This window comes from Ovis aries, chromosome 16 (genome assembly GCF_016772045.2).
Source record: "Ovis aries strain OAR_USU_Benz2616 breed Rambouillet chromosome 16, ARS-UI_Ramb_v3.0, whole genome shotgun sequence".
Lineage (NCBI taxonomy): Eukaryota > Metazoa > Chordata > Mammalia > Artiodactyla > Bovidae > Ovis > Ovis aries.
The window spans coordinates 62,990,731-63,018,273 of NC_056069.1; the positions used below are offsets into that span (position 1 = coordinate 62,990,731).

General features: G+C 43.8%; 1 protein-coding gene across 2 annotated transcripts in view; it reads right to left on the reverse strand.

The window, feature by feature from the left end:
- Positions 1-8,040, reverse strand: part of MARCHF6 (membrane associated ring-CH-type finger 6) — a 74,753-nt gene extending 66,713 nt beyond the window's left edge. For both annotated transcript variants that reach the window (XM_060400570.1, XM_015101342.3), the window contains exon 1: positions 8,015-8,040. In XM_060400570.1, coding sequence (XP_060256553.1) covers positions 8,015-8,033 — 19 coding nt within the window. In that variant the 5' untranslated portion in view covers positions 8,034-8,040. The remainder of the gene's footprint in view (positions 1-8,014) is intronic.
- Between the last annotated feature and the right edge of the window lie 19,503 nt (positions 8,041-27,543).

Genomic DNA, 27,543 nt, shown 5'->3' on the forward strand with positions numbered 1-27,543 from the left:
CACACATACTTTTTAAATGTGGATTTGGTAATTAGGCCTTGAAAATTTTAAATTCCAATTTAAATTGGATTTAAAATTCCAATCCATATATCCCAAAGCTTAGTCATTTCTTATCCCTTCAGATTACAGGTCATTACAAAACTAACATTCACCTGCACTACTGCTCCTGGAAGCCCAAAAACTAGTTTCCAGCCTGAAAACTATTACTAGGCTTGAGTTACGTCTGTCAGTGATATGCTCTTCTGTGGGATCAGAAGACGGAGGGAAGGGGCACCGTCGTTTTCTACTTCTGGCTTTGCCCAGCAGTGGGCAAATTCAAGTTCAGCAGCAGAGGCAGTAACTCCCAAGTGTCAGTAGGAGTGTGCGGAGTATCAGTCTGATTCTTCTCAGCTCCAAACTTACCCTTCAGTAATAAGAGACTGACTTTCTTAAACAGTTCTCAGAAAAGGATTTGTCAGTAGAGGGTGCTGGAGGGACAACACAAGAGGCCTGGAGCAAGCTGTTCCTGCTGCACTCTCAGTTGGTTTGCCAGCTTCTCACAGCCCCACTGATAAGACCTCAACACACTCCAGGCCCTGCATTCACAGCGGTACCCTAACTCTCCATGCATGTCTACCCACCCACCAACCTTGGGTTTCCTGCATGCGCCCTGGGGCAGGGGGAGGGAGAGGGGGTGTTTCCTGCTCACCCAGAACCTGTGGGCTGGCTTTGGCCTGGACTCCATCCTTCTCCAATGCAATCCGAACCACAGCTGTGAGGAAGAGTTCCACCCCTCCCAAGTCTTCCTACCTGCACTTTCCCTCAGGCCCAGCGTACCCTTTACAGCAGTCCTGGCATCTTTATAATTATTCTCTTACCACAGCTTAATAATTCTTTCAACTTCCTCTAATTAAGTTACTGTGTTTTCAGTCTCCTCACTGGATCCAAAGTACAAAGAAAAAAGAGGATTTAAAGAACCAAGTGAAAATTTTAAGAACTGAAAAATACAGGGAGTCTAGGCTCATTCTTGGGCTCAGGCTCAACAGCAATGATTGTCTCAAGAAAAAGCACTTGGATTATTCTTTAGTGTGACAAGTTGGAACTGCGTTTACCCCACTGAAACACCATTTTTACTATGGAAGAAAAAAAAAGCCTGACAGACAACAGTTACTCAGGCAGGTATGTGGCAGGCACTGTCACAAAAGAATGAAGTGAGTCTAAGAACCAGAGAAACCAACTAACAATATTTGTTGCCAATGACACAACTTTCAAGCAAAAATTAGGATTTTAACAAACCTGTTTCCACCACAATAAGCATACAGTTTCCCAAATACCTAAAGCCCTTCTGAGATAAGTGGTGTCCTTAATCAACATGACTTTTATATTATACAGGAAAACATGTCAACATTTGGAAGATTTGCATAACTTGATCCAATAGCTACCAAATGACCACTACATGATGATACAAAGCCATGTGTAAGTAAAAGACAACGGATTTTTTAAGACAGCTTTACTGAGGGATAACTGACATACAATCAGATGCACTTAAGAGGATACCACTTGACATGCTTGACACTGGTAAAGCTGTCACCACATTCGAGATAATGACAGATCCATCACTACCAGAATTAACTCAGGCCCCTTTGTAATCCTCCTTCATCTCTTATCCTTCTCTCACCCATCTCATTCCCTCTGAACTGACTGTTCTCCACAGCACGTATAACTGTCTTGTCTTGCCATATAATTTATTATGTTTATTTTCTGTTCTCCCTTCCTCCTTTACGAAGCCAAAGACAAGATTGCAGGCTCTATGAAAAAAGGGATTTTGTCTATTTTGCTACCCGCCTACCCCAGGTGCATAAAATAGTGCCTGGCTCATAACAGCTGATCAGTAAGCACTCGTCAAATAACTGCATGTATGCCTGGCCATAGGCATGCCAAAGCAGTGACAGCTGATTTGTGGCAAAAACAATGTAGACATTACTGGAAGCAGATAAAAGACCATGTGGTTCTAGAAAGACAATAACTAGCTGTCTGCTTCTGACAACTTCCTATCCTTTGAACTCACTGCTTCCAAATCTAAGTCATCTCAAGGTTCTGCCATACTACATAACATGATCAATATGATACACTTGAGCTTCATCCCTTCCCAATGAATGCAATTCACAAAGCATTAAGAAGAATTGCTTTGGCAGCCCATAAAAAACTGCTAAGATTTTATATTATGTTTTGCTAGTTTGAGCAGTAATTTAGAAAAATGAAAAAGAAAAACGTCACCTCTATGTATCACTGGGCTGAAATAAGAGCACTCTTCTATAGCAAAATGTTTAATATCTTAATGAGAGTTTCATACATCAATACTTGCTTGCAACATCAACTCCAATATTGCAGTCCTTTTACTTTTTAAAAGTGCATACCCTTTGGCAAAGGACAGCATTTTTTCTTTGAAACTGAAAAACATCAGTGCGTTGCAGAATCAGACTTCTGACTGACAAAATGAGAAAGATACAAGGTCTTCTCAAGCTCTGACATTTAAAGATTTAATGAGAGAGCAATTTACCTAACAGAACGTCTTTCAAAAGTGGAATCAATTCTCTTAAACCCTGCCCCTGCTTTACCAACTAGGTTTACATAGTATTCTAAATGTATGTTGTCATTTCAACAACTTTCATAACATCTTCACTACGAGTATATTTTGTCTCAAGAAACTACTTTCTTTGCTCACCCCTTTGCAACTCATTTGTTAATATTTTACCATGAAATTACAGAATTCAGTCTCATCTTCAGGCTCCACTTCTAAATCTAGGTTTTTTGCTATTTACACCACATGTCTTGAACCCCTCAAAATCAACATGGGTTGGAACCAAACTCTTCTAAATTCCTGTTGACGTTGATGTTTTTACCTCTTCCTGTGAATCATAAATGTTCTCTTTTAAAATTTTTATTTATTTTTTTAATTGAATGATGGTTGATTTACAATGTTGTTCTAGTATCACAAAGGTTCTTAATGGCATCTACAATGGTGAACCCTTTCCATAATGTCTTCCATTTACTTTGTCCAGATCCATCAAAGGAATCCTCATCTCCACGTCAGCTTGCTGAATCGACAGAGGATGAGATGATTCGATAACATCACCAACTCAATGGACATGAATGAGGGCAAACTCCAGGAGACACTGAAAGACATGGGAGTCTGGCACGCTGCAGTCCATGGAGTTGCAAAGAGTAAGACATGCCTTTACGACTGAACAACAACAACAGATGGCAGCTATAGGCTTAAGAAATTTCTTCTTAAATAATAGGACTTTGACTTTCCAAGTCAAAATTATTAGAACTTTTTGATCCACTGGCTACAGAATGGATTTTGTTTGTCAGCAGGTATGAAAACAACATTCACCTCACTGCACATCTCCATCAGAACTCTTCGGTGATCAGGTACATCGTCAATGAGCAGTAATATTTTGAAAGGAATCTTTTTTTTTTTCTGAGCAGTAGGTCTCAGCAGCGGGTTTGAAACATTCAGTAAACCATTTGTGCTGTCATCTAGGCCTTGTTGTTCCATTTACAGAGCACAGGCAGAGTAGAATTAGCATAATTCTTTTTTTTTTTATTTTATTTTAAAATCTTTAATTCTTACATGCGTTCCCAAACATGAACCCCCCTCCCACCTCCCTCCCCATAACATCTCTCTGGGTCATCCCCATGCACCAGCCCCAAGCATGATTCTTAAGAGCCCTAGGATTTTCAGAATGGTAAATGAGCAACAGCTTCAACTTAAAATGACCAGCTACATTAGCCCCTAACACAAGTCAGCCTGTCCTTTGAAGCTTTGAAGTCAAGCACTGACTTCCCTTCTCCAGCTATTAAAATCCTAGTTGGCATTTTCTGCCAATATAAGGCTGTTTCCTGGATATTGAAAATCTGCTTTTCAGTGTGACCTACCTTTAAGAATTATCTCAGCTAGATCTTCTAGATATCTGGCTATTTCACTTTGCACTTTGCCGTTAAAGAGAGAACTGCTTTCCTTAAAACTCATGAACCAAGCTCTGCTAGCTTTAAACATTTCCTCTGCAGCTTCCTCCATTCTCTCAGCCTTCAGAGAACTGAAGAGTGAGAGCCTTGCTCTGGGTCGGCTTTGGCTTCAGGGAGTGTGGGCCTGGTCTGATCTCTCCAGACCACTAAGACTCTATTAGCAATACAGCTGCTTCCCTTTCTTATCATCTGTATGTTCACTGCAGCAGCACTCTTTTCTTCAACAACTTTATCTTTGCCCTCACACCTTGGCTAGCTGGAGCAAGAGGCCTAGTTTTCGGCCTATCCTGGATTTCAACGTACTCTCCTCACTGAGCTTAATCATTTCTAACTTGTGATTTAAAGTGAGAGACAGGCAACTATTCTTTCACTTGAACACTTAAAAGAGATCATTACAGGGTTATTAAACGGCCTAATTTCAAGTGTCTTAGGGAATAGCGAGGCCCTGAGGAGAAAAGAAAGAAATGGCAACAGCAGTTGAGTGGGGCAGTCAGAAAACACACATTGATCAGTTAAGTTTGCTCTCTTTGTGGGCACAGTTCATGGTGTCCCAAAACAACTGTAATAGTAGTAAATCACATATCACTGTAACAAATACAGTAATAATGAGAAAGTTTGAAATACGGAAAGGAAAAAAAAAAGGAAATACGGAAAGAATTACTAAGATGTGACACAGAGACATACATGTGAGCAAATGTTTTTAGAAAAACAGCACCTACAGACTTGGTGCAGGGTTGCCACAAACCCTCAATTAAAAAAAAAAATCATTATCTACAGAGCTCAATAAAGTGAAACACAATAGAATCAAGGCATGCCTGTATTATGAGAATGATGATAAACCTGTTGGTTTTGCAAAAATAAGATTTAATATACTGAACACTTTAATACAGAACAAACAAAAATATGAAGCGTCAAAATCTGGCAAATAATCAATTTTGTAATGATTCAAGGTTTTTACTACAAATATGAAACATTCTGAGAATATACCATCATATATGGTACCATTAGGGGAAAGCAACAAGCATTTTTAAAAGAGATGGAAGAGTTAACACTATTTGCTGGTTGGTATTTCAGTAACAATCTATTCATATTAACGTAATAAAAAAAACAGGTGAGTAAACAATGTCTTTGGTGTTATTAACAATGAGTGATAAAATTTAAAGATTTTTAAAAATTTTTATGTTCTTTATGTTTAGCCATATTTTCCAAGTCTCCTACAAAAAGAAAGTTTCTTTTATAATCAGATAAAAATCCAACTGCATTTTTTTAATTTAAGAAATAACCTGTAGTAACTCATTTAGCAAACAGAAGTTGCTTCCAAGCTTTTTGGTATCATCACTGTATCATTTTTTCATGAAATCTGTAATCCTCCCACTCCTTCCAGCCTTTTTTCAAGTTAAGTTTACATTAATTTGAAAATTTCAGAAGACTTCTAATTTGGAATTTTGCAAAATTAGGCATGAGAAGTATTAAAAGTCACTTTCATAACTAACAGTGTCATAAAACAAATGCAAAGTGACACTTTGCCAATCATGTAAATAATTCATCTTATAAACGGAGTGACAAAAATTCAGTTTTCTCAACACTGGATACAAGGTGAAGTGAAAGTTGCTCAGTTGTGTCCAACTCTTTGTGACTCCATGGACTACAGTCCGCCAGGCTCCTCTGTCCATGGAATTCTCCAGGCAAGAATACTGGAGTGGTTAGCAATTTCCTTCTCCAGGGGATCTTGCCCACTCAGGGATCACACCCAGCTCTCCTGCACTGCAGGCAGATTTTTTTACCACCTGAGCCACCAGGAAGACACAGCGTAGCCACTTATAAATATCTAATTTAAACATGAAGTCTGAACGTAATCACGAAGTCCAACAGGACTGAGTTTGAATCTTGCCTCTGACATCGGTCACCTGTTATGACGCTGGCGAAGTTACTTAATCATACTAACCCTCAGTCTCCTCATCTATGAAAAGAGAGTGCTACCTACCGGTAAGTGTTTGTGTGTAAAATGTGAGTTGTGTGTAAAATGTTTAGTGAAGGACATGCCATACATCAATCCTTCAGTAAATGTTAGTTATTTCAATAGAGAATAGTGTTCGAGTTAGTACATAAACATCATTTATACCTCATCCTGATTATAATTTTACAAAGAAAAAAAAAAAACACAGTGCACTAAGAAGCACACTGAAAATATGTCTTCCACAATTCCACACAGACTGAGATTCTGCAATTCCTGAATCACCACTATCATATGGTAAGTGTATGCAGGTACTAAGTGCATAAGCCCAAAGAATGAGAACTTAATAAAAGACGCCGGTATATATCAAGTGATAAATCAATAAACACATGTATTACTAGGTTCAGTCATTAAAATTTGAACCCAAAAGGATGTATGGATGTAGACCGAAATTTACACACTAGGACCACCTGTCCAAAAAAAGTCATTCTTAATTTCAGCAGTTTCACTTGACTGTTTCCAAAGGAGTCTCCTGTGGCAATGACCTTTCAGTCACAGTACATAATAGAAACATCCAAAACACAATGAAAGGAAAATTATTTGTAATTAGAATACCAAATTTTTCTTAATCGGGTGTGAAACCTGGACAAACTTTAACTAAAATAACTACCAATAACTTCCACATCTATAAAAGATAATAATACCTACCTACTCCACAGGGCTCTTAGTAAGATCAAATGTGAAGGCATGTAACTATGCTTTGTAAACTGTCAAGTATAACATGCAAATATCATTACGGCTGAGGTTCTTTTATTATCCAAGGAAAGACTTCTTTAAAAAAATGATACACTGATCCCCTCCACTCATTAAATATATGGACAATATCATATTTTCTACCACTAATTATTGCATACCAGAACAGTCCTCAACGATCTTCATCTAAAATCACCAAGAGTCACAATTTGAAAGGCTGAAAGACGCTTATCACATCCCCACATAAGACCTCAAGCATAAACGTATCTCCACTGATAATCGAAACAAGAAACAAATTAGTAAATTCATCTATACACTTACCCAATATTCGATAGACTCTAGGAAGATAAAATTGCTTAGAAACAACCTAACTACCTCCACTGAATAAAGCAAACGCATGTCAATAGCCACAGATGTTCAGTTGTGTCTTCACCTCTGTATTCTGCTTACGAGTCAGCTGGTGTCAAAGCACACGCACCCACCAGGCACGCGCACACACACACACGCGCACACACACACACGCGCACACACACACACACACTCTGCTTATCGGTGTCAGGGGCTGAGCACAAAATAAACTGCACCCAAACAAAAGGAGTCTCTTCAGAGCCTTCCTGCTTCGAATAACCTCGCTAGGCCTGCTCCTTCCTCGTCTGTAAACAAATTACCGGTGGGGGGCACGCGAGCAAGAGGGCGAGGGCCTCAAATAGGGGTCATTTGGCCGTCACCTGGCGAGGTGTTTTTCGCGAAGTTTCAGAGTCAACAAAGAAGTTTCATGGCGAAGGGGTCGGGCCGCTGGAACGGCCGGGCGAAGCAACGTTAAAAGACGGACAAAACCGAGTGTGGCAGGGTGGGGGGAAGAAGGACGTAGAAAACGCCCCCTCAGACTTCCAGCCGCGACGACGGCGCCGTCGCCCCCCGGGGCTGGCGGGACGGAGTGGGGGCGGTCGGGGAGCCACGCCGGCCACCGCAGCCCGACGCCCCCGGCCCACGACCGGCGCGGGCGCGCGGGGAACGGCTGGAGGCGCCGACGGGTCCCCCGCAGGCTCCCCGCCGCCCCTCGCGCCCCGCTGCTCCGCGGGGCAAACGGCCCGGGTGCCGGCCCCGCCACGGTCCCGCCCGCTCGCGACGCTGTCACCGCGAGCCCCTGACCCGAGCGGAGGCGCCCGCCGCCCACTCCGCCACCTCACGCGCCGCCCGGGCCCCGCCGCCCTCCTCGAGCGCCGCACGGAACCGGCACGGGCCCGACCGGAACGCGGGCGCCGCAAGCACAGGGCGCGGGCGCCGCCGACTTACCTTCCTCCGCGGTGTCCATCTTGTCTGGGGGGGCGGCGGTGACGCAGCCGCTAGGCTCCAGCGGCCGCGACCGGAGCCTTCCGGCCGGGGCGGGGAAGGGGGAGGGAAGGGGAGGAAGGAGGAGGGAGCGGAGCCGGGCCCGGGCAGGTGCGTGTGCTCAGGTGCGAGAGAGGAAGAGAGAGAGGGGGGAGAGGGAGAGGGAGAGAGGCTGACAGAAAGCGGGCGAGAGAGGGGAGGGGGAGGGGCGGGGAGAGCGGAGGGGCGAGGCCTGGGCGGGGCGTGCGGGCGGAAGGGGCGGGGCGCCTCCGCGACGTGTGTTGTCACTTCCGGCAGCGCCGCTGTGCGCATGCTCAGTGGGCGGCGGCCGTGGGGGCGTTGCGGGACGTTCCTTCCCCAGCCCCCAACTCCCTCCACAGGCCGTCGGGTGGCCACTGTCGTGGGCCGCGGGCCACCTGGGCTTTGTCCAGAGGGCTGCGCGGTCGGAGAGGCTGAAACCTTAGAAGGAGCTGAACTCTAATGACACCGAGGTGGGGACGGGGGGGCGGCGACAGAGAAAGCACGGAGCCAAGGGACGAGGGCAGCGGGAGCGAGCCCTGCACCCGCCGCAGCACCGCGGTGCACCACACAGGCGGGCCCCGGGGCTGAAGAGCTACCTGGGCGCCTGTGAAAAGACTAGTCCTGCGCCCGGCTCCACTCCCCTCTTCCTGCCCGAGACTCCGGTGTCGCGTGTCTGGAGTCGGTCCAGGAATAGGCACTTTTGTTCCGCACCTGTGGGCAGTTCTGATGCACGTTTTGAAGAAGTGCTAAAATCATTAGTATGAGAAAGGCAAGTCCTAACTTTAGCGAGATCCCTCCCCCAGGAGACTTCTTCATTTGACTGAAAGGACCGCTTCAATAAACTACTTAGGCTGGAGGCTGTAACATCCGCCTCTAAGGGAAATTGGTTCAAACTGTGAAGTGAGAATTTGTTATTAAGGGGGCTTCCATGGTGGGTCAGATGGTAAAGCGTCTGCCTGCAATTCGGGAGACATGGGTTTGATCCCTGAGTCGGGAATATCCCCAGCAGAAGGAAATGGCAACCCACTCCAATACTCTTGCCTGGAAAATTACATGGACAGAGGAGTCTGGTGGGCTACAGTCTATGGGGTCTCAAAGAGTCGGACACGACTGAGCGACTTCACTCACTTTGTTATTAAGTGTCACAGCCATCAGCGATTTATGGCCTCTAAATATGAATCCCAAACTGCAATCCACTGGATGTTGCTACCCCAACCCCGCCCTCGATTGCTCAGGAGCTGGGGGAAATGCAAGGTGAACAAGGAAACGGAGTTGACACCCCGCCCCCCATAGCTGAGGTGCGTGTGAAAGGAATGAGCTCAGTGCGACCAGAGGGTTGCATCTTCCCATACCTGGAATGCTAAATTCCTTAACCTGATAACCTAATCTTTGATCAGACAGCTGCTCCCTTGGTTGCAAACTTGTATATAGCCTGACTTTCCCACCTGCCTCCTTGGAGCAGTTTTCTCAAAGCTACTGAGATGCCTTCTCCCTGGCTCCGAGTCCTAAGCATTCCCACCAGGTAACTATTTTAAGGTTGTGATTACATCGTTTTAGTCGACAAGTTGTGCACAGGGCTTGATATATTGAGCTGTGGATGTTTACCTGGCCAGAGGTGAATTGCTTCTGCCTGATGAAAGACAGCCCTGCCTGGATCAGCACACAGCTTTCCTCACTGTAATTCCTGCTTTTTACTCTAAAGGAAGAACTGTCACACAACATTGTAAATAAACCATACTCCAATTTAAAAGGAAAAAAAAAAATCTATTTAGAAAATACAAGTTATGTCACCATCTTTGAATTGCCTGAGTAGAACTAGAGATATTGGTAATCCCAAGAAAATATATTTTAAAGACTATGTAAATGAATTGCAAAGATAAATTAAGAATGCTAGCAAGACTTTTTCTGTCTGTGAGAGAGAAGGAATTGGGAAGATCCCTGCTTCCTGCAAGCCTCATCAATCAGGAGACTTAGATTAAAGATAATGGAGACCTTCCAGAAAAACAGAAGCCTTTGAAGACCAATGCCATTGATTTTTCCAGTCACTCCTGTTGCCCAAGGTGGGAAAGAATTCAAATTCTTGATGCAATAATGGAGGCCCACTTTTCCTTAAATTTATTTGGACTGTATTGTCTCCCAAGAAATTGTATCTGAAGGAGGCTCATACCTCAGTCCCCACCCCTCCCACCCAACATGTGGAGCAGACACATCTCCTCTGTGGCCTGTGGCAGGGCACGTCTCACTCAGCTCGGACCAGGGGCGCAGCTCACCGCCACCAGTTCAGACCCAGTCTCAGGGGTCATAAAGCAAAAGAGGGGATGATTCTGATAGGTAGACTTAAAGATTTACTGAGGGACGTGCTAGCGGTCTGTCAGAGCAGGTATGTGAACCTCCAGGCAGTAGAACAGGGTTAGAATTGGAATGTATGTGGTGTGCGTGGAGGGCTCCTCGCCTTTGTCTTTATGTCTTTCTGTGGTGCTCTAAGGAAAGTTACTTCAAGAATCAAGCAGTGCCCCAGTGTTTTTTCATTCAGTCTTTGGAGTTTAAAGATAAGAGTAATCAACCAACATCTGCTGAGTCCTTACTATGTGTCAGGCAGTAGTCCTTAAAACAGGGCCTTGGAAATAAAGTCATTCAGACATCAGATGCAGTTAACTGTTGACAGGAACCCAACTAAGCCTGTAGACAAAAGGGAGGAGTGTACTGTTGACATGAACAAACTGTGACAAGTGAAGTGGTCCAGTGGGCCTCCGGAACTGCTGGAACTAGAGTCCTCTCTCTGCCCGCACCCCTCAGCTCTGCTTCGTTCTGTACATCAGCTTCTTGCTGTCAGCTTCCTCCACATGGCTGGGGACTGATAGCTCTCAAGATCATATCTTCAGCTTCTCCATCAGACAGGCTGAGGGTGACGCTCTCTAGCCCCAAGCCAGTAATTCTCAGGGAAGGACAGTTAATTGGTCCAGCGAGGTGCACGTCCCTGAACCCAATGTTAAGGGTCTGTAGGAATGTGTACGCTGCCATTGAACTCCGTTACTGAAGTGCAGAAAAAGCATTTCCCAGGAGAAAAGGGAGCCCAAAACTATAGACAGGCGTTATCGTTAGAATTCTCATTGTTTTCAAACAAGTACACCAAGATTGTAAAGAAATATTTTCATTTGCCACACTTTTATCCAAGGAAACCAATTAGAATTCATATAGAATTTCACCCTGAGAAGAGTTATTTTAGTCAAAAGAGACACTTAAAGGTATAGCATATATGTGGTTCTAGCCTGAATGTGTGTGTGTATGTGTGTGTTACTCTGCCATGAGAAAACTGTAGTAATTCTGGGTTTTCATATAGCAATAAAATGAGCAACAGAGCTTGTATGGGAAGACAACTAAAAATTTTTGAGCACTATAACACACTAACAATGACAATAATTAACCCTAACCCCTGTTATGAATGAACATTAGTAGCAATTTGTGAAGAAAATATTATACCTATTTTATAGATGAGTAAACTGAGACTCACAGTTGGTAAGTAACTTGCTTTTGGCCATATGTAGAAGAGGAACCAGGAGAAGGTAATGGCAACCCACTCCAGTACTCTTGCCTGGCAAATCCCATGGACAGAGGAACCTTGTAGGCTGCAGTCCATGGGGTCGCTAGGAGTCAGACACAACTGAGTGACTTCACTTTCACTTTTCACTTTCATGCTTTGGAGAAGGAAATGGCAACCCACTCCAGTGTTCTTGCCTGGAGAATCCCAGGGACAGAGGAGCCTGGTGGGCTGCCGTCTATGGGGTGACACAGAGTTGGACACGACTGAAGTGACTTAGCAGCAGCAGCAGAAGAGGAACCAAAATTAAAGCACAGGTCTCTCTGACTCCAAACCTCTGATTTTTAAACCTCACCTGTTTCCCATTAACAGCCATACTCTTAACACTACCATTACACCTTCAACTTTTTACTGTGAGCCTGTATTTATAGAGAACCCAAGACTTTGCAACAGTTGCACAGAATTGCTGCTGATACAGTAATTAAGCAAAATGCCTTGCTATAAGCTTAACATTATTAACATCTACAAATTATTGAAGGCATTATCTTAACATTAAACTTTCCTTCCTTCCTGTTCTCTTTTTCCTCTTATTTCATCTTCCCTTCCATTTTTCTATTCCATTTCTCTTCCTTTCCTGTGATGAGATGCAACAGTAATGTGGGCAAGATCATGGGTACTGAAGGGAGAGGCATGCAGCTGGCAGAGGGGAAGACTGGTGGGGTTGGAAATTTATTACGTTGAATAATGATGATGATCAGATTTTCCATTGTTGGAGAAAATACTGATGTGGAAAAGGGGAAGGCTAGGAAGAACCCTGAGTCTTGGATTGGAACTATAGATATCATTGAAAGTGAAAGTGAAAGTGAAGTCGCTCAGTCGAGTCCGACTCTTTGGGACCCCATGGACTGTAGCCTATCAGGCTTCTCCGTCCATGGGATTTTCCAGGCAGGAGTGCTGGAGTGGATTGCCATTTCCTTGGGAACTCATTTTTAAACATATAAACAGATATAAAAATATATACAGTTGACCTCTGAACAATGTACGGGGTTAGAGGCACTGACACACCCCCTCCACTCAGTCCAAAAGCTAACTATAACTTTATAGTCAGCCCGCATATCTGTGGTCCCACATCCTTGGAGTCAACCAACCTCAGATCGTATAATACTATAGTACATATTTATTGAAAAAGTCTAAGTAAACCCATGCAGTTCAAAGCCATGTTGTTCAAAGCTCAAATGCATATGTATGTCTACAAACATCACATGTAATACATATCAGATATTAAATACATATACTGGTAAATATATATTATGTAATGTTATGTATATGTTATATATATTTCTTAGTTCTGTCCCCAAGAGGATTTCCATGCAGTGATGTCCCAGTAGCTATGAGCACACTGAAAATACAGACTTTGGTCTCTAATACCATGCTCCACTAAAAGGAACCAAGACTGTACAATACCATAATGATAGACGTATGTCATTATACATTTGCTCAAACCCATAGAGTGAAGTGTAATGCAAGTCATGGACTTGAGGTGATTATGATGTGTCAGTTCTAGCAAATGTAGCAAATATACCATGGGAGAATGTTGATGGCGGGGGGCACTATACAGGGAATCGTGGTGTGCTAAAGTTCAGGGGGTCACAAAGAGTCTAACATAACTTAGTGACAGAATGACAACAAGAAGCATGGGTACGTGGAAATCTTTGTACCTTCCTCTCACTTTCTCTGTGAACCTTGCTGCTGCTTCAGTCGTGTCCAACTCTGTGCGACCCCATGGACAGCAGCCCACCAGGCTCCTCCGTCCACAGGATTCCTCCAGGCAAGAGGACTGGAGTGGGTTGCCATTTCCTTCTCCACTGGAAATGCTTTACTCAGAGAATAAATTGCTGTAGACAAAGTCAGCCACACAAGTCACTCTTAGATGCTTGCACGCTTTCCTGAAAGAGACAAAGAGGCAGGTTTCAGCCGTCGGTACCATCGTGAGCATCCTGGGTCCTTAAACTGCTCTAAAAAAAATAAAGTTCAAAATTTTCCAAAAAAAGATTTATATGGGGAAAAAAGAGGAACCAAGACGCTGAAGAAATGTCAAATTTTAGGGCTAGAGCAGGAAAACTAAAGATAAGGCTAGAACATTGTGAAGAAACTAAGGAAATGCTCAAAAATTGACAGGGTTATGCTAAAAGGATATAGAAACTGGCCCAAAGAGGCTCCCACTTGCCATGCTGGGGACAATTTGAACATGAAAATACATACTACAGTAACAGGTTACAGCCTATCGAATAAAACAAGAATCCATGAGCTCATTGTGATATAAACCAGCAGGGAGAGAAGAAACTTCTTCCTCTGCAGTACAACGCCATCCAATAAGTGTAAAAAGGAATGATACAAACGGAAAAACCACTTACCAACCTGACGGCGGTTCAGACTGGAGTTGTCGATAAAGGTGAAGAACAGGTAAAGTTTCAATGAGGAAGAGCATTTTAGCATATTACTGCAACGTTTCCCAATCATTGAAAAGAAAAATAATAGCTTTACAGTGACTATACCAACATAACTAGATGATCAAGGTTACCGTCATCAGCTATGGGAAAGACTGAGAAAACCAAAGTTTATCAGCAATGCATGCCTGAGTCTGGGAATAAAGACACATCCAGTGGGATTGGGTTGAGTGCCAGTCTGCAGGCCTGTATTCTCTTAAACTCTCAAGGACACGGTAGACAGAATGACTGAGGAGCAGTTCCAGACTGGAGGAGGCAGAAGAAACATGGCAACCAATCACAATGTGTGAAAATCCTGGGCCTGAAGACTGGAAAAGACATTTTCAAGACAAGTAGCAAAACTGAAATTTGAATAGGTTCTTTGAATGATAGCGTTATATCAGTGTTGATTTCTCGACCTCTTGAGGGGTCCTCGTTTAGAGAAATACACATGAAGATATTTAGGGGTGATGTAGAATCAGGTCTGAAGCTTGTAGTCACATGGTTCAGAAAAAGACTAAATGTGTGTTTGTGTGTGCAAGTGTGAGAGAGAGAGAGAAATGTTAAAACCTGGTGAATCTGGGTGAAGGAATATGGGAGCTTTTTTGGACTGTACTTGCAACTCTTCTGTGAGTCTGAAATTATTCTGATATCATGTTTTAAATGAAAGTTGCCAAGTTCTGACAGAACTGTAAAGCAGTGGTTCTCAAATTTGGGGAATCTCAGTCATAAGCACCTCTGACAATCTGACAAAATCTGCAGGCTTTTTTCCCCAGAAAAATTGCATAAACTCAAAATGTTGCATAAAGTTTTCTGAGAGTTCATGGATGCCTTCAAGTCTATGCGAAAACCTCAGGTTAAAAGAGTTTCTCGTAAACGCACACACCTATGGGCACCTTATCTTTGACAAGGGAGGCAAGAATATACAGTGGGGCAAAGATAGTTTCTTCAATAAGTGGTGCTGGGAAAACTGGACAATTACATGCAAAAGAATGAAATTAAAACACTTCCTAATGCCAAACACAAAGATAAACTCAAAATGAATTAAAGACCTAAATATAAGGCCAGAAATTACAAAACTCTTAGAGGAAAACATAGACAGAACACTATGACATAAATTACAGAAAGATCTTCTATGACCCAGCAGTCAGAGTAACAGAAATAAAAATAAACAAGGGGGGCCTAATTAAACTTATAAACTTCTACATAGCAAAGGAAACTATAAACAAGGTGAAAAGACAATCTTCAGAATGGAAGAAAATAATAGCAAATGAAGCAACTAACACAGGAATTAATTTCTGAACTATACAAGCAGCTCTTAAAACTGAATATCACAAAAGCAAACAACCCAATCCAAAAGTGGGCAAAAGACCTAAAGAGACAATTCTCCAAAGAAGACATACAAATGGCTAATAAACACAACGATGCCCAACATCGCTCATTATGAGAGGAATGCAAATCAAAACTACAGCGAGATACCACCTTACACCGGTCAGAAGGGCCTTCATCAAAAAATTCATAGACAATAAACACTAGACAGGCTGTGGAGAAAAGGGGAAACTTTTGCACTATTGGTGGGAATATAATTTGATACAGCCACTCTGGAAGACAGTATGAAGACTGCTCAAAAAACTGGGAGTAGAACTACCATATGACCCAGCAGTCCTACTTCTTGGCATATACCCTGAGGAAATCAAAATTGAAAAAGGCCCATGTACCCCAGTGTTCATAGCAGCACTGTTTACAATAGCTGGGACATGGAAGCAACCTAGACGTCCGTCATCAGACGAATGGATAAAGAAACTGGTACATATATACAATGGAATATTACTCAGCTGTAAAAGGAATGCATTTGAGTCAGTTCTAATGAGGTGGATGAGCCTAGAGCCTATTACACAGAGTCAAGTGAGTCAAAGAGAAAAACAATGTGTATTAACGCATATATATGGAATCTAGAAAGATGGTACTGATAAACCTATTTGCAAAGCAAAATGGAGACGCAGACAGAGAACAGACTTGTGAGCATGCGCGGGGGAGGGAAGAAGAGGATGGGATAAATGGAGAGAGTAACATGGAAGCGTATACACCATATGTAAAACAGACAATCAACAGGAATTAGCCGTGTGATTCGGAACTCAAATCGGGGCTCTGTAACAACCTAGAGGGATGGGAATGGGTGGGAGCTGAGAGGGATTTTAAAGAGGGAGGGGAGACACCTATACCTGTGGCTGACCCACGTGGATGTATGGCAGAGGACCACACAGTATTGTGAAGCAATTTTCCTTCCATTAAAAATAAATATGTTTGGAGGGGGAAAAAAACACACCACTTCTCATTTAAAGTATTGAGAAAAATGATGATGTTCACTTCCCCTTCCTAAGAATATTTATTTAGACCAATAGTTGAAAATACTTGATAAAATATTAAAAATATATTTGTAAAGCCACTGACGCATTGACAAAAAATAGTAAAACAACTAACAGGCCAGAATCTAAGGACCTGATGTAAATGCGACACAGCCGTGACTTTTGCTCTGCAGATACAGGCAAACTTTGAACTTGTGTATTGACAGATTCCAGGAGCAAGAATAACATCAAAGCCCAGAGCCTGCCCAAGGGGAAACAACTATTAAAAGGCCTTCTACCGGGATCCTCCCCCAAGGCCCACAGAGCTGCTATCTCAAGAGTATTAGTGAACCAAAAGGCAAGCCCCTCTCTGAAAGTTCTAGGAAAAGTTGGTTTTGCTGAGCCTTATGAAAATTGTACCCATGAACCAGCCCTGGCATGGACTGCATCTCAAACTCATAACACCCCAGTGACCAAATAATCTCAAGCAGTAAACGTCATTGAAAATGATCTTGTACTGCTGGGACCCCTAAGGATCTGGCAGAAGCAAACACAAATTCTCTCCAGAGGAAAGCACTTGATTTCTCACTGCGTTAGTCTGCTAGCGCTGCCCTAAAAGAATACTATATGCTGGGGGATTCAACAACAGAAATGTATTTCTCACAGTTATGGAGGCTAGAAGTCCAAGACCAAGGTGCCATAAAGGTCAGCTTCTCCTGAGGCCTCGCTCCTGGACTTGCAGATGGAGACCTTCTCTGTGTGTCTTCACATGACCTTTTCTCTGTGCTCACGCGTGTCTGGTGTCTCTCTTCCTGTAAGGACACCAGTTCTATTGGATGAGGGCCCTCCTCTTACGACCTCCTTTAACCTGAATTACCTCCTTAAAGTCTCCATCTCCAAAGACAATCACACTGAGGGCTAGGGCTTCAACAAATTAATTTGAGGGAGCCAGCTCAGTCCGTAAGACTAGCCTTCAAAGAACTTTCACAAATGGACTCACAAAGAAGTTGAGCTGCACATTAAACATGACCAAATATATGTGTGAAGAAGAACTGACAACAGATAACAGAACCCATCCAACAAGGACTTCAGATATGGGGATTACCAGACAAATATTATAAAGAACCTGGGGGATGGGGGGAGGTTCAAGGGGGAGGGGACATAAGTACAGCTATGGCTGGTTCATCTTGATATGTGGCAGAAACCAGTACAATACTGTAAAGTAAATATCTTCCAATTAATAATTTTTAAAAGATTACAAAGAAATCATACTTACTTGGATCTTTTCTTAAAGTGATGGAACAACTTAAAAATAGCAATTTTACTCCAGAATTATATCGTTGCTACCATTTAAACATACAATGAGAAAGTTTATTTATCAAGCAATGAAGTTAACAGTTTTTTAAGGTATGCACAAGCAAAATCTTTAGAGAATTCTGAACTTAGCATAAATGAGGCTACATCTGCCCTTGTGCATTTGGAAGTCTGTAGCCTTGGATCTTCAACAGCAGTGCCTTCACCCACCCACCCCCACCCTCAACCACTCACCTTTCATTTATTGATGTTTCCCTTAGGCCAACACAGGTGTGGACATGTAGCAGTAACTCAATAAATATTGGCTGAATAAACAAAGCATAATATTCCAGGAGGTACTTTTTGTTGCTGAAATAGCAACATGTGTATGAATGCCTTTCTTAGCAAGAGATTCAATTATATGGCAGCTGAAATATCAGCTGAGCAACAATGATGTATTAGATTCGTGTGTCTGTACTTTCATATCTGTTCTCAGTAATAATGAATTCAATTTCAGTGCTTCAGACAGTCTCAATAAGGAGGTACATTGAATCAAATCACATCATCAAAACAAAGTACCAAGTGTTTCTTATTCCTAACACATTCAGATACAACATTCACATAAAAATTACTTGCAATTTAAGCCAAAGTGTTACTGAGATGAAGACCCTCAAGACCAGTTTTTTTCCTGCACATTTTATTATGAACATTTCAAACGTACAGACCCTGGAGAAGGAAATGGCAACCCACTCCAGTATTCTTGTCGGGGGAATCCCATGGTCAGAGGAGCCTGGCAGGCTACACTTACAGACCATGGGGTCGCAAGAGTCAGACACGACTTCGTGACTAAACCACCAACCAAACGTACAGAAAACGTGAAGGAATAGTGCAATGAACACCTATATGCTCTCAGCCTAAACTCAACAATTCTTAACATTTAGTCATAAGGATTTTTAAAACAGTTTCTTGTTTGTTTGCTTGTCTGTTTTTGCCACACTGGGCCTTCGTGGCTGCCTGTGGGCTTTCCCTCGCTACGGAGAGCCAGGCCTGCTCTCTAGTTGCAGCACGGGGCTTCTTATGTGGTGGTTTCTCTTTTTGCAGAGCACAGGCTCTAGGTTACACAGGCTCAGTGCTTGTGGCTAACGGGCTTAGTCGCCCCACAGCACGTGGAATCATCCCAGACCAGGGGTTGAACCCATGTCCCCTGCATTGGCAGGTGGATTCTTAACCCCTGGACCACCAGGGAAGTTGAAGCCATGTATTTTAATCATAGCGTTTTTCTGTGTCATTTGAAAAAATGTGTGTGAACAACTTTCTCCCTAAGCACTTTAGCATGTATCTCCTACAGTTAATGTCCTTTAAAGCCATCATATCTAGAAACTAAAGTCTCTATAATTGTCCCAAGAATGTCTTTTATAGTTTTGTTATGATTTTTTCGAACAAGTATCCAACTGACCTTCATACATTGCTGCTGGTTTAAGCCTATATAGTCTCCCTTAATCTAAAATGGTCCTTGTACTTTTCGTTTTCCGATGACAATGCCTGTTGGAAAATCGCAGGACAGTTGTTTTATACAATATTCTTCATTCTAGATTTGTCTGATTGATTTGTCCTGGTTTCATTTAACTGTTCCTTTAGCCTCTGTATTTCCTATAAACTGGAAGTTAGCCTAGAGGCTTGATGCAACTCAAGACCCCGGTTCAATTCCTAGGTCAGGAAGATCCGCTGGAGAAGGGATAGGCTACCCACTCCAGTATTCTTGGGTTTCCCTTATGGCTCAGCTCGTAAAGAATCTGCTTGCAATGTGGGAGACTTGGGTTCGATCCCTGGGTTGGGAAGATCCCCTGGAGAAGGGAAAGGCTACCCACCCCAGTATTCTGGTCTGGAGAATTCCAGGGACTGTATTGTCCATGGGGTCGCAAAGAGTCAGACACGACTGAGCGACTTTCACTGTCAAGAAGAATATTTCAAAGATGATGTGTTTTTCATATGGTAGCACATCAGGAATTCAGAATGTCAGATTGGACCATGATTACTGTTACTGAGTCGATCAGTTGGTTGAAGTAATGGTTACTGAGTCTCACCACTCATTAATAATCAGTGGAGTAGGGACTTCCCTGCTGGTCCAGTGGTTAGGACTCTGTGCTTCCAATTCAGGGGGCTTGGGTTCGATCACCAGTCATGGAACTAAGATCCCACATGCCTGTAGCACAATCAAAAACCTATTATTATTATTTAGGCTGTGCTGGGTCTTCCTTGCTGTGCAGGCTTGTCTCTCCTTATGGCTATTGAGGGATACTCTTTAGCTTGATGTACGGGTTTCTCTTTGCAGTGGCTTCTTTTGCTGCAGAGCAGAGGCTCTAGACCACAGGCTCGAGAGTTGGGGCACACGGGCTTAGTTGCTCTGCAGCATGCGGGATCTTACTGGACCAGGGATCAAACCTGTGTCTCCTGCATTTTGGCAGGCAAATTCTTTACCACTTATCCACCAGGGAAGCCCCCAAAACATATTTTTTAAGTAAAAACAAAACCTGTGGAGTAAAACACAAAAGCTGTAGTCCTTCACTTATATCTTTTTCACGAGTAGGACAATCAAATTTTTAAATTATTCTTTAATTTGAAAGTGCATGCTATCATTGAAAACATTCTTATTGATATTCACAATGACAAGTGTATTTTTACAAAATCTCCTAAGCTCTTTATTAAAAACTTCTCCTGTAATTTTCCCAGTGAAAGACAACCTTGTTCTGTTTGTGTCAATCTCCTAATCCCTGCAAAGAAAGAATGAAGAAAGGAAAAGAGAGAGAAAGAAAGAAAGGGGAAGGAAGGAAGGAGAGAGAGAAAAAGAAAGGATAATCACTGTTGACTCCTACAGGTCTTCCCAAGGGACAGCATTCTGACTGTCCATGTGATGTAACTGGGCCTTGAAAGTTCCTTCTGAAGAGACCAATGGTAGAAAAAGAGAAGTTGAGTGTAAGTCCCACAAATTTAAACTGAGCTGCCACATCTGACCTTATTACTCAATGAAGCAGCTAAAGGAGATGCTCTATTTGGTACCCTGGCCACAAAAGCTCACCCACATGCCCCTCAATGATTGTAAAAGAGCAGAATGTGAGGAGGACCACAGAGGACATGCACAACAAAGGATTCTGTACTCTCTGCTGTAACTTCAAACAAGTCAGTAAGTCCTGGGCAAACACGGCTGAACCCTGGGATAAAGCAAAGTGTCAGCAGGCGAGCTGGTGGCTAACAGAGACCAGAGTCCATTACAGTCAGCAGTTGGCACAAGTTCTGAGATTGCAAATAAAGCCAGGAAGGAGATGGAATCTGACATTCCCTCATTCTGCCAACACAGAAGACACAGTGCAAACACCTGCCGGTACATTTCCTCTTCAATAGGTCTCCCTTCCAAAGCCAAGTATGATTTCTGAGGGGTAAATACTGGGCTTCTCCACCATAGGATTTCTGAGTGCCTTTAATCTATTTAAATGTGTTGAGGATCCACAGAGAGAGGATACGGTCACCAGTGTTGTTCACACATCCTCGATCACTGAACTCTTTTCTCAGAGGCCATCTCACACAGCTGGAGTGCCTTGGCACGCACTCTGCAAAATGCTGAACCATACAAGTCCCAAAGACCCCAAGGATAAATGGACCAAGAAGTCCATCTTTGAGAGTAGAAAAGCATCTATGTTGGCCATGAAAACTTCCACATCCAGAGGATCCTTTAGCTCAGGAATTTCATGAAACCCTGTTGGATATTCCAGCTATGTCAGATTACCACAGGCTGGCAACGAATGCTATCTCCAAGGGTGAATGGATGATGGGCTGTTCCATTTGAGCTCATCGGTTCAGCCCTAGAACATTCCAGGAGCTCCACAGCACGCAACAAGCATTTTCAGGGGTGAACTCTGAATGTCTTAATGTTCTCGCCTTGGGAAGATGAGTGTCATGGGCTAAAGGGTGGCCCTCCAAAACACATCCTTGGAACCTGTAAGTGTCACCTTATTTAGAAAAAGTCTTTGCAGATGTAATTAAGGATTTGGGGATGAGATCATCTTGGATTATCCAAGTGTTAGTGAAAGTGTTAGTCACTCAGTCATGTCCAACTCTTTGCAACCTCATGGACTACAGACCACCAGGCTCTTCTGTCCATGGGAAAACTGGAGTGGGTAGCCACTACTTTCTCCAGAGGATCTTCCAAACCCAGGGATTGAACCCAGGGATTGAACTCTGCACTGTAGGTGAAGAGCCTAAGCTACTCCATCTTGTAAAAGAACTCCATTTTGTAAAGGTTCTGGGCAAACAGACTTAGACTTTGGATATTACCTAACCTTGCCCCACTGCTCAGGAGCCAATGGGCCCTTAGGTTAAACCTCCTGACTTTACATTCAGGAACTTGTGATTTACCTTGGAAGTAAAAACCAATCAGGAATCCACACACAACCCTATAGAAGAAGGTAATCAATCAGTTATCCTTCAGCCTGAACACCCTCTAAAGTAACCAATCAGTTGTCCTTCAGCCTGAACACCCCCTTTTTTTACCCCTTTACCTGGATATTCCCTATATAAGCAGTGTAGCCCAAAACTCGGGGCTCCCTCCCTATAGCTGCTGTGTCGGTGCCGGTGGGAGCCCCAGCTCAAGCTTGGTAGTAAAAACTCTCTTGCTTTTGCATCGGATACCAGCTCCCTGGTGGTCATTGGGAGATTTCGCAACTTGGGCATAACACAGGCAGACTCTTTGCCATCTGAGCTAGATTATCCGGGTGGACCATGAATCCACTGGTAGGTGTCCTTATTAGAATGAGGCTGAGGGAGATCTGAGACACACAAAGAAGAAAGCCACGTGAAGATGAAAGCAGAGATTGGCATGGTGCAGCCACAGGTGGAGGAACACCAGCAACCACTAGAAGTTGAAGGAAACAGGGAATGAATGCTTCTCAGGGCCTCTGTAAGAAACGTTGCCCTTAATCTCAGACTTCTCAACCCCAGACCTGTGAGAGATGAATTTTCATTGTTTTAAGACACCCAGTTTGCAGCAATTTGCTACAGCGGCCACAGGAAACTAATATGCATGCCTCACCACCCATCTGAACCTCAGTGTTGACTTACTGGCTCCAGGGGCTACAACCAAATCTCCAGAGTCAACCCCTCTGCCACATGTGGTTATGCGCAGCCTCCAGAGGCAGCTCCCGGGGCCCCAAGGGATGGTGGTCTCTTTAACCGATGAGTCTGCTGAAATATGCGTTTTCCTCTGATACTTTGGATTCTAATCTGAAATTGTGTAGTTGCCCTAAAGTGAAGTTCTTCCCAGAAATTTTTATCTTAGGTAGTGTGGAGCCCAAAGGAAACTTCAGGGGTTACCTGGCACCCCTCACTCCTGTATTTATGGACACCATTATGCTCTTAAGCTGAGTTTCTTATGTTGTCTTCTTGTATGCCTTCATTATCATTAAACATTTACTGAGCATTTATTTTGTGAAATATGTTTTTAAACCCAGGAGATAAGCCCGTCTGGTATGTCTAAGACCGGATTCCTGTGCTCAAGGGTTATCACTGAATTAGGACAACTATCTATGGCACCCCAGTCCGGTACCCTTGCCTGGAAAATCCCATGGACTGAGGAGCCTGGTAGGCTGCAGTCCATGGGGTCGCTAAGAGTCGGACATAACTGAGCGACTTCACTTTGACTTTTCACTTTCATGCATTGGAGAAGGAAATGGCAACCCACTCCAGTATTCTTGCCTAGAGAATCTCAGGGACGGGGGAGCCTGGTGGGCTGCCATCTATGGGGTCGCATAGAGTCAGACACGACTGAAGCGACTTAGCAGCAGCAGCAGGACGACTATCTAGTTTTAAGGGCATCCCTGGTGGCTCAGACAGTAAAGAATCTGCCTACAAAGCAGGTGAGCAGTGTTCAATCCCTTAATCGGGAAGATGCCCTGGAGAAGGGAATGGCAACCCACTCCAGGACTCTTGCCTGGAAAATTCCGTGGACAGAGAAGCCTGGTGGGCTACAGTCTGCGGGACTGCAAAGAGTAGGACACAACTGAGCAACTTAGCATGCGTGCACAAACACACTCACACATTACTAGGAAAAAAAACTTTTCACAGCCTCACTCTGGAAACCCATGCCATGATTAACATTCTGACTGCTTAAATGTAACTCTGGGGTCTAACTAGAATTTCTAGACTTCTTAGGTTCTAAATTTCTGGATTTCTTAGGTTGAAGTCTTCTTTTTGCACAGACTTTAAGCATATGATCACACAGACATGTTATCTGTGTGTGTAAAGCTCTTCATCCCCCCTTCTCCTAGCAACAAGATCTGCCTCTCTTTCAGAGAATGGCTCCTTCTTCACTCTAAACTCAGAGTTTTAGGGGACCTGCCAGGCTCCCCACTGGCCTATGCCCCATTTTCTCCTCTGCCCCTGGGGAAGGCATGCAGTCTAGGCTGAACCAAACATATACCCTCCTCGTGCCCACGAATGACGTGTTTCCATTGCTGACCCCTTCAATCCACTCATCACCACCCTTCTTCACCCTAGTCTGAGGCTAGATGTCAGACACTTCTACTGACATGGATCTTAATGGTACACTTAATTTCATTTTTTCACCAATTATTCAGAAACTCTAAAATAATATTTAAAAAAATTTAACATTGACCAATCACTTGCCGAGTGCCAGGCACAGTCCAGTGAACTTGACCCACATTAACTCATTCAATTCTCCACAGTCTGAAGGGAACACTCAGGTCCAATGAGTTACTCAGTGAAGTGGCCTCACATGGCGTTTAGAACCTGTGTCAGTAACAAGCTGTGAGTTCCCGACTCACAAGAGACTCTGTGAGTCCCCATCAGAGGTGCCCTACACCCTGCATCTCTGAGTTCAGATGGGTGTTTAACCTGTGATGCTTCAGACCCACTTCTCCTGGGGTGGTCCTCAGAGGTGCCCCCCTACACTGCACAGTACCTCACTCCCTCCTTAACAGGACCGCAAGTACTCCTCTCCTGACTATCTCCCGTCTAGGTATTCACTGAGACCCTGAATATACAAACTGACAAAAGCCAGGCAGTATATGACAATAGAACTCTGACCACAACCTGCTGCAAACAACCGGGGGAAGCCAAACCACAACCACTGCAGCAAGCAACCCAGACGGTCAGCATCCCTGATTTTTGGCCCCGTTTCCAGTGCAGGACCAATCAGAGAACGCCAAATAAGCAATCCTAGCCAATCATACAGGATGACACCCCCCACCCCCATCCCCTTAGGCAGCCTCCAGTTTCCCCATGACAACAGCCTCGGATCAGGGCGCACCTGCAGGCTTCCCATTTTCTTTTTTAGCGCTTGGCCACTCCTCCCCGTGTCTTTGAGCCTCTGCCAAACACTAGAGGGTGGCTGACTGCTCCATCAGCAAGCTCTGAATAAGCAGCCTTTGTTTTTCTCCTCTGGGTGATCTTTGCTTATGTCCACCTCTTTTTGGTTTTAGCTGGCCCTCACCTCCTGTTGATGCCCTGACGGCCCCTGCCCTTCAGATAACCTTCTCCACTCTGAGGCCTGGGTCCCCCCAGTCTCAAACCTGTCCCGTTTCTGCACGAGTGACCCAGTCTAAGAAGCGTCTCATCAATTTTCCTGCAGTGACTCATCAATTCCCTCCTCAGGCCCCACGATTCCGCAGGCAGGTGAGACCACCAATCACGGACTGACACCCACGGAGCCTCATTTTAGCCCCAGAACCCAGCGAACAGTTGCCATAGCGATAGATGAAGTAGGCAGGCGGGATGGCGGCTAGCTCCAACCAGCCCACTTCCGCCGGGGCGACCGAGCTGGTCCACCCGGTCCTCACCTCCTCCCCGCCCCCTACCACAGAGCACAAAGGGGCTAGGGGTGGGGATTGTTCGTGCGGAGCACTCTAGGATCCTTGGCTTAGCAACATCCCCTAGGTTGGCTATCAAAGGTAGGCGTCGCTTGGTTGGGCCGTTTAGACTGTGTTGCTTAGCAACGAAAAAACAAACAACGTAAATCGAATCTCTATCGAGTCTGAGCGAAAGTCTTGTTTACGTGGACTCAATCTCAGCGCGCATGGTCGAGGTGGGGATGGGGGCGGTCTAAACCTATTCAAATGGAGCATACACGCAACAGGGTAAAAAGTAAGCAGAGCTTAAGTGCAGCGTCTTGGAAACTTGTAACTTGGGCACCCAGATCAAGACAAGGAACATTTCCAGGACCGCTCAGAATTCACTCCTGCCTTCCCAGTCAATGCCCACTGCCCCGCACATGGGTGGGATTTCCATCACCATCCATTTGTTCTGCCTATTATTATTGCTATATATTTCAGGTGTACAGCATTGCAATTCGACGTTCTATAATTTTTATACTCTACAGTGAAGTGAAAATCGCTCAGTCGATTCCAACTCTGCGTCCCCATGCGCTATACAGTCCATGGAATTCTCCAGGTCAGAACGCTGGAGTGGATTGCCTTTCCCTTCTCCAGGGGATCTTTCCAACCCAGGGATGGAACCCAGGTCTTCTGCACTGCAGGCAGATTCTTTACCAGCTGAGCCGCAAGGGAAGCCCCATACACTACAAGGTGATCACCATTATACTAGTTACCATCAGTCACTGTACAGTTGACCCCATTTTACCCGTTTCGCTCACTCCCAGCCCACTTCCCCTCTGGTTACTGCTAATCTGATTTCTGTAATCTGTGAACTGGTTTTTATTTTGCTTGTTTGTTTGTTTTTAAGATTCCACATATGAGTATTTGTCTTTCTCCATCTGCCTTATTTTTTCCCCACCAGTCACTTCTGAGCCTGAGAGTTAGGGCATCTCAGGGCCAGGGGGGCCCAGACAGCTCACTGCATCTTGACTGCAGGCATTAGAAGTGTTTCCCCCAGATGGTGTTTCATTTCTTTCCAATTATGTCCCTCTTCTAATTTAAAAAAACAACTAATTTTGAAATAATTTTAGACATTACGGAAAAGTCTGGGTAATTGTACAAATTCTCATATACATTACACCCACGTTCCCCAAATGTTAATGCTGGCTTTGCCAGTCTCTCTATCCAGACATGGATAATTTGTATATAAGTGTATGCATTAAATGTATACTTTTAAAATATGTATAATATAAACCATTTGAAAGTAGATTGTAGACATGTTGCCTCTTTACCCCTAAATACTTCACTATATGTTTCCCTTTTTTTTTTAAAGGACACTTTCTATATAACTGTAGAACACTTATCAAAAAGAAAAAATTAACATTGGTACACCATTGTTGTAAAACCTACAGACCTTATACACATTTTGCCATTCAGAATATCCTTTTACTAAGTTGCCATTTAAAAAAATTATTTTTATTATGGTAAAATACATTACATTTTACCATTTTAGCCATTTTTAAGTGTACAATTTGTGGCATTAAGTACATTTCTTATGTTATGCAACCATCACCACTGTCTTAGTCCATGTGGAATGCTACAATGAAAATAAAAATACCACAGGCCGGCTGGGTGGCTAGAAACAGAAATCTACTTCTCACAGATCTAGAAGCTGCAAGTCGCTAACCAAGGAGCTGGTGAACCTACTCTCTGTTTCACAGACTGCTATCTTCTCACTGTGCCCGACAGTGAGACACTGTAATATTAGATACTTTTCAGGTGTCCAATACTTTGACCACCTGATCTGAAGAGCTGACTCATTGGAAAAGACTCTGATGTTGGGAAAGATTGAAGGCAGGAGGAGAAGGGGATGACAGAGGATGAGATGGTTGGATGGCATCACCGACTCAATGGATGTGAATCTGAGCAA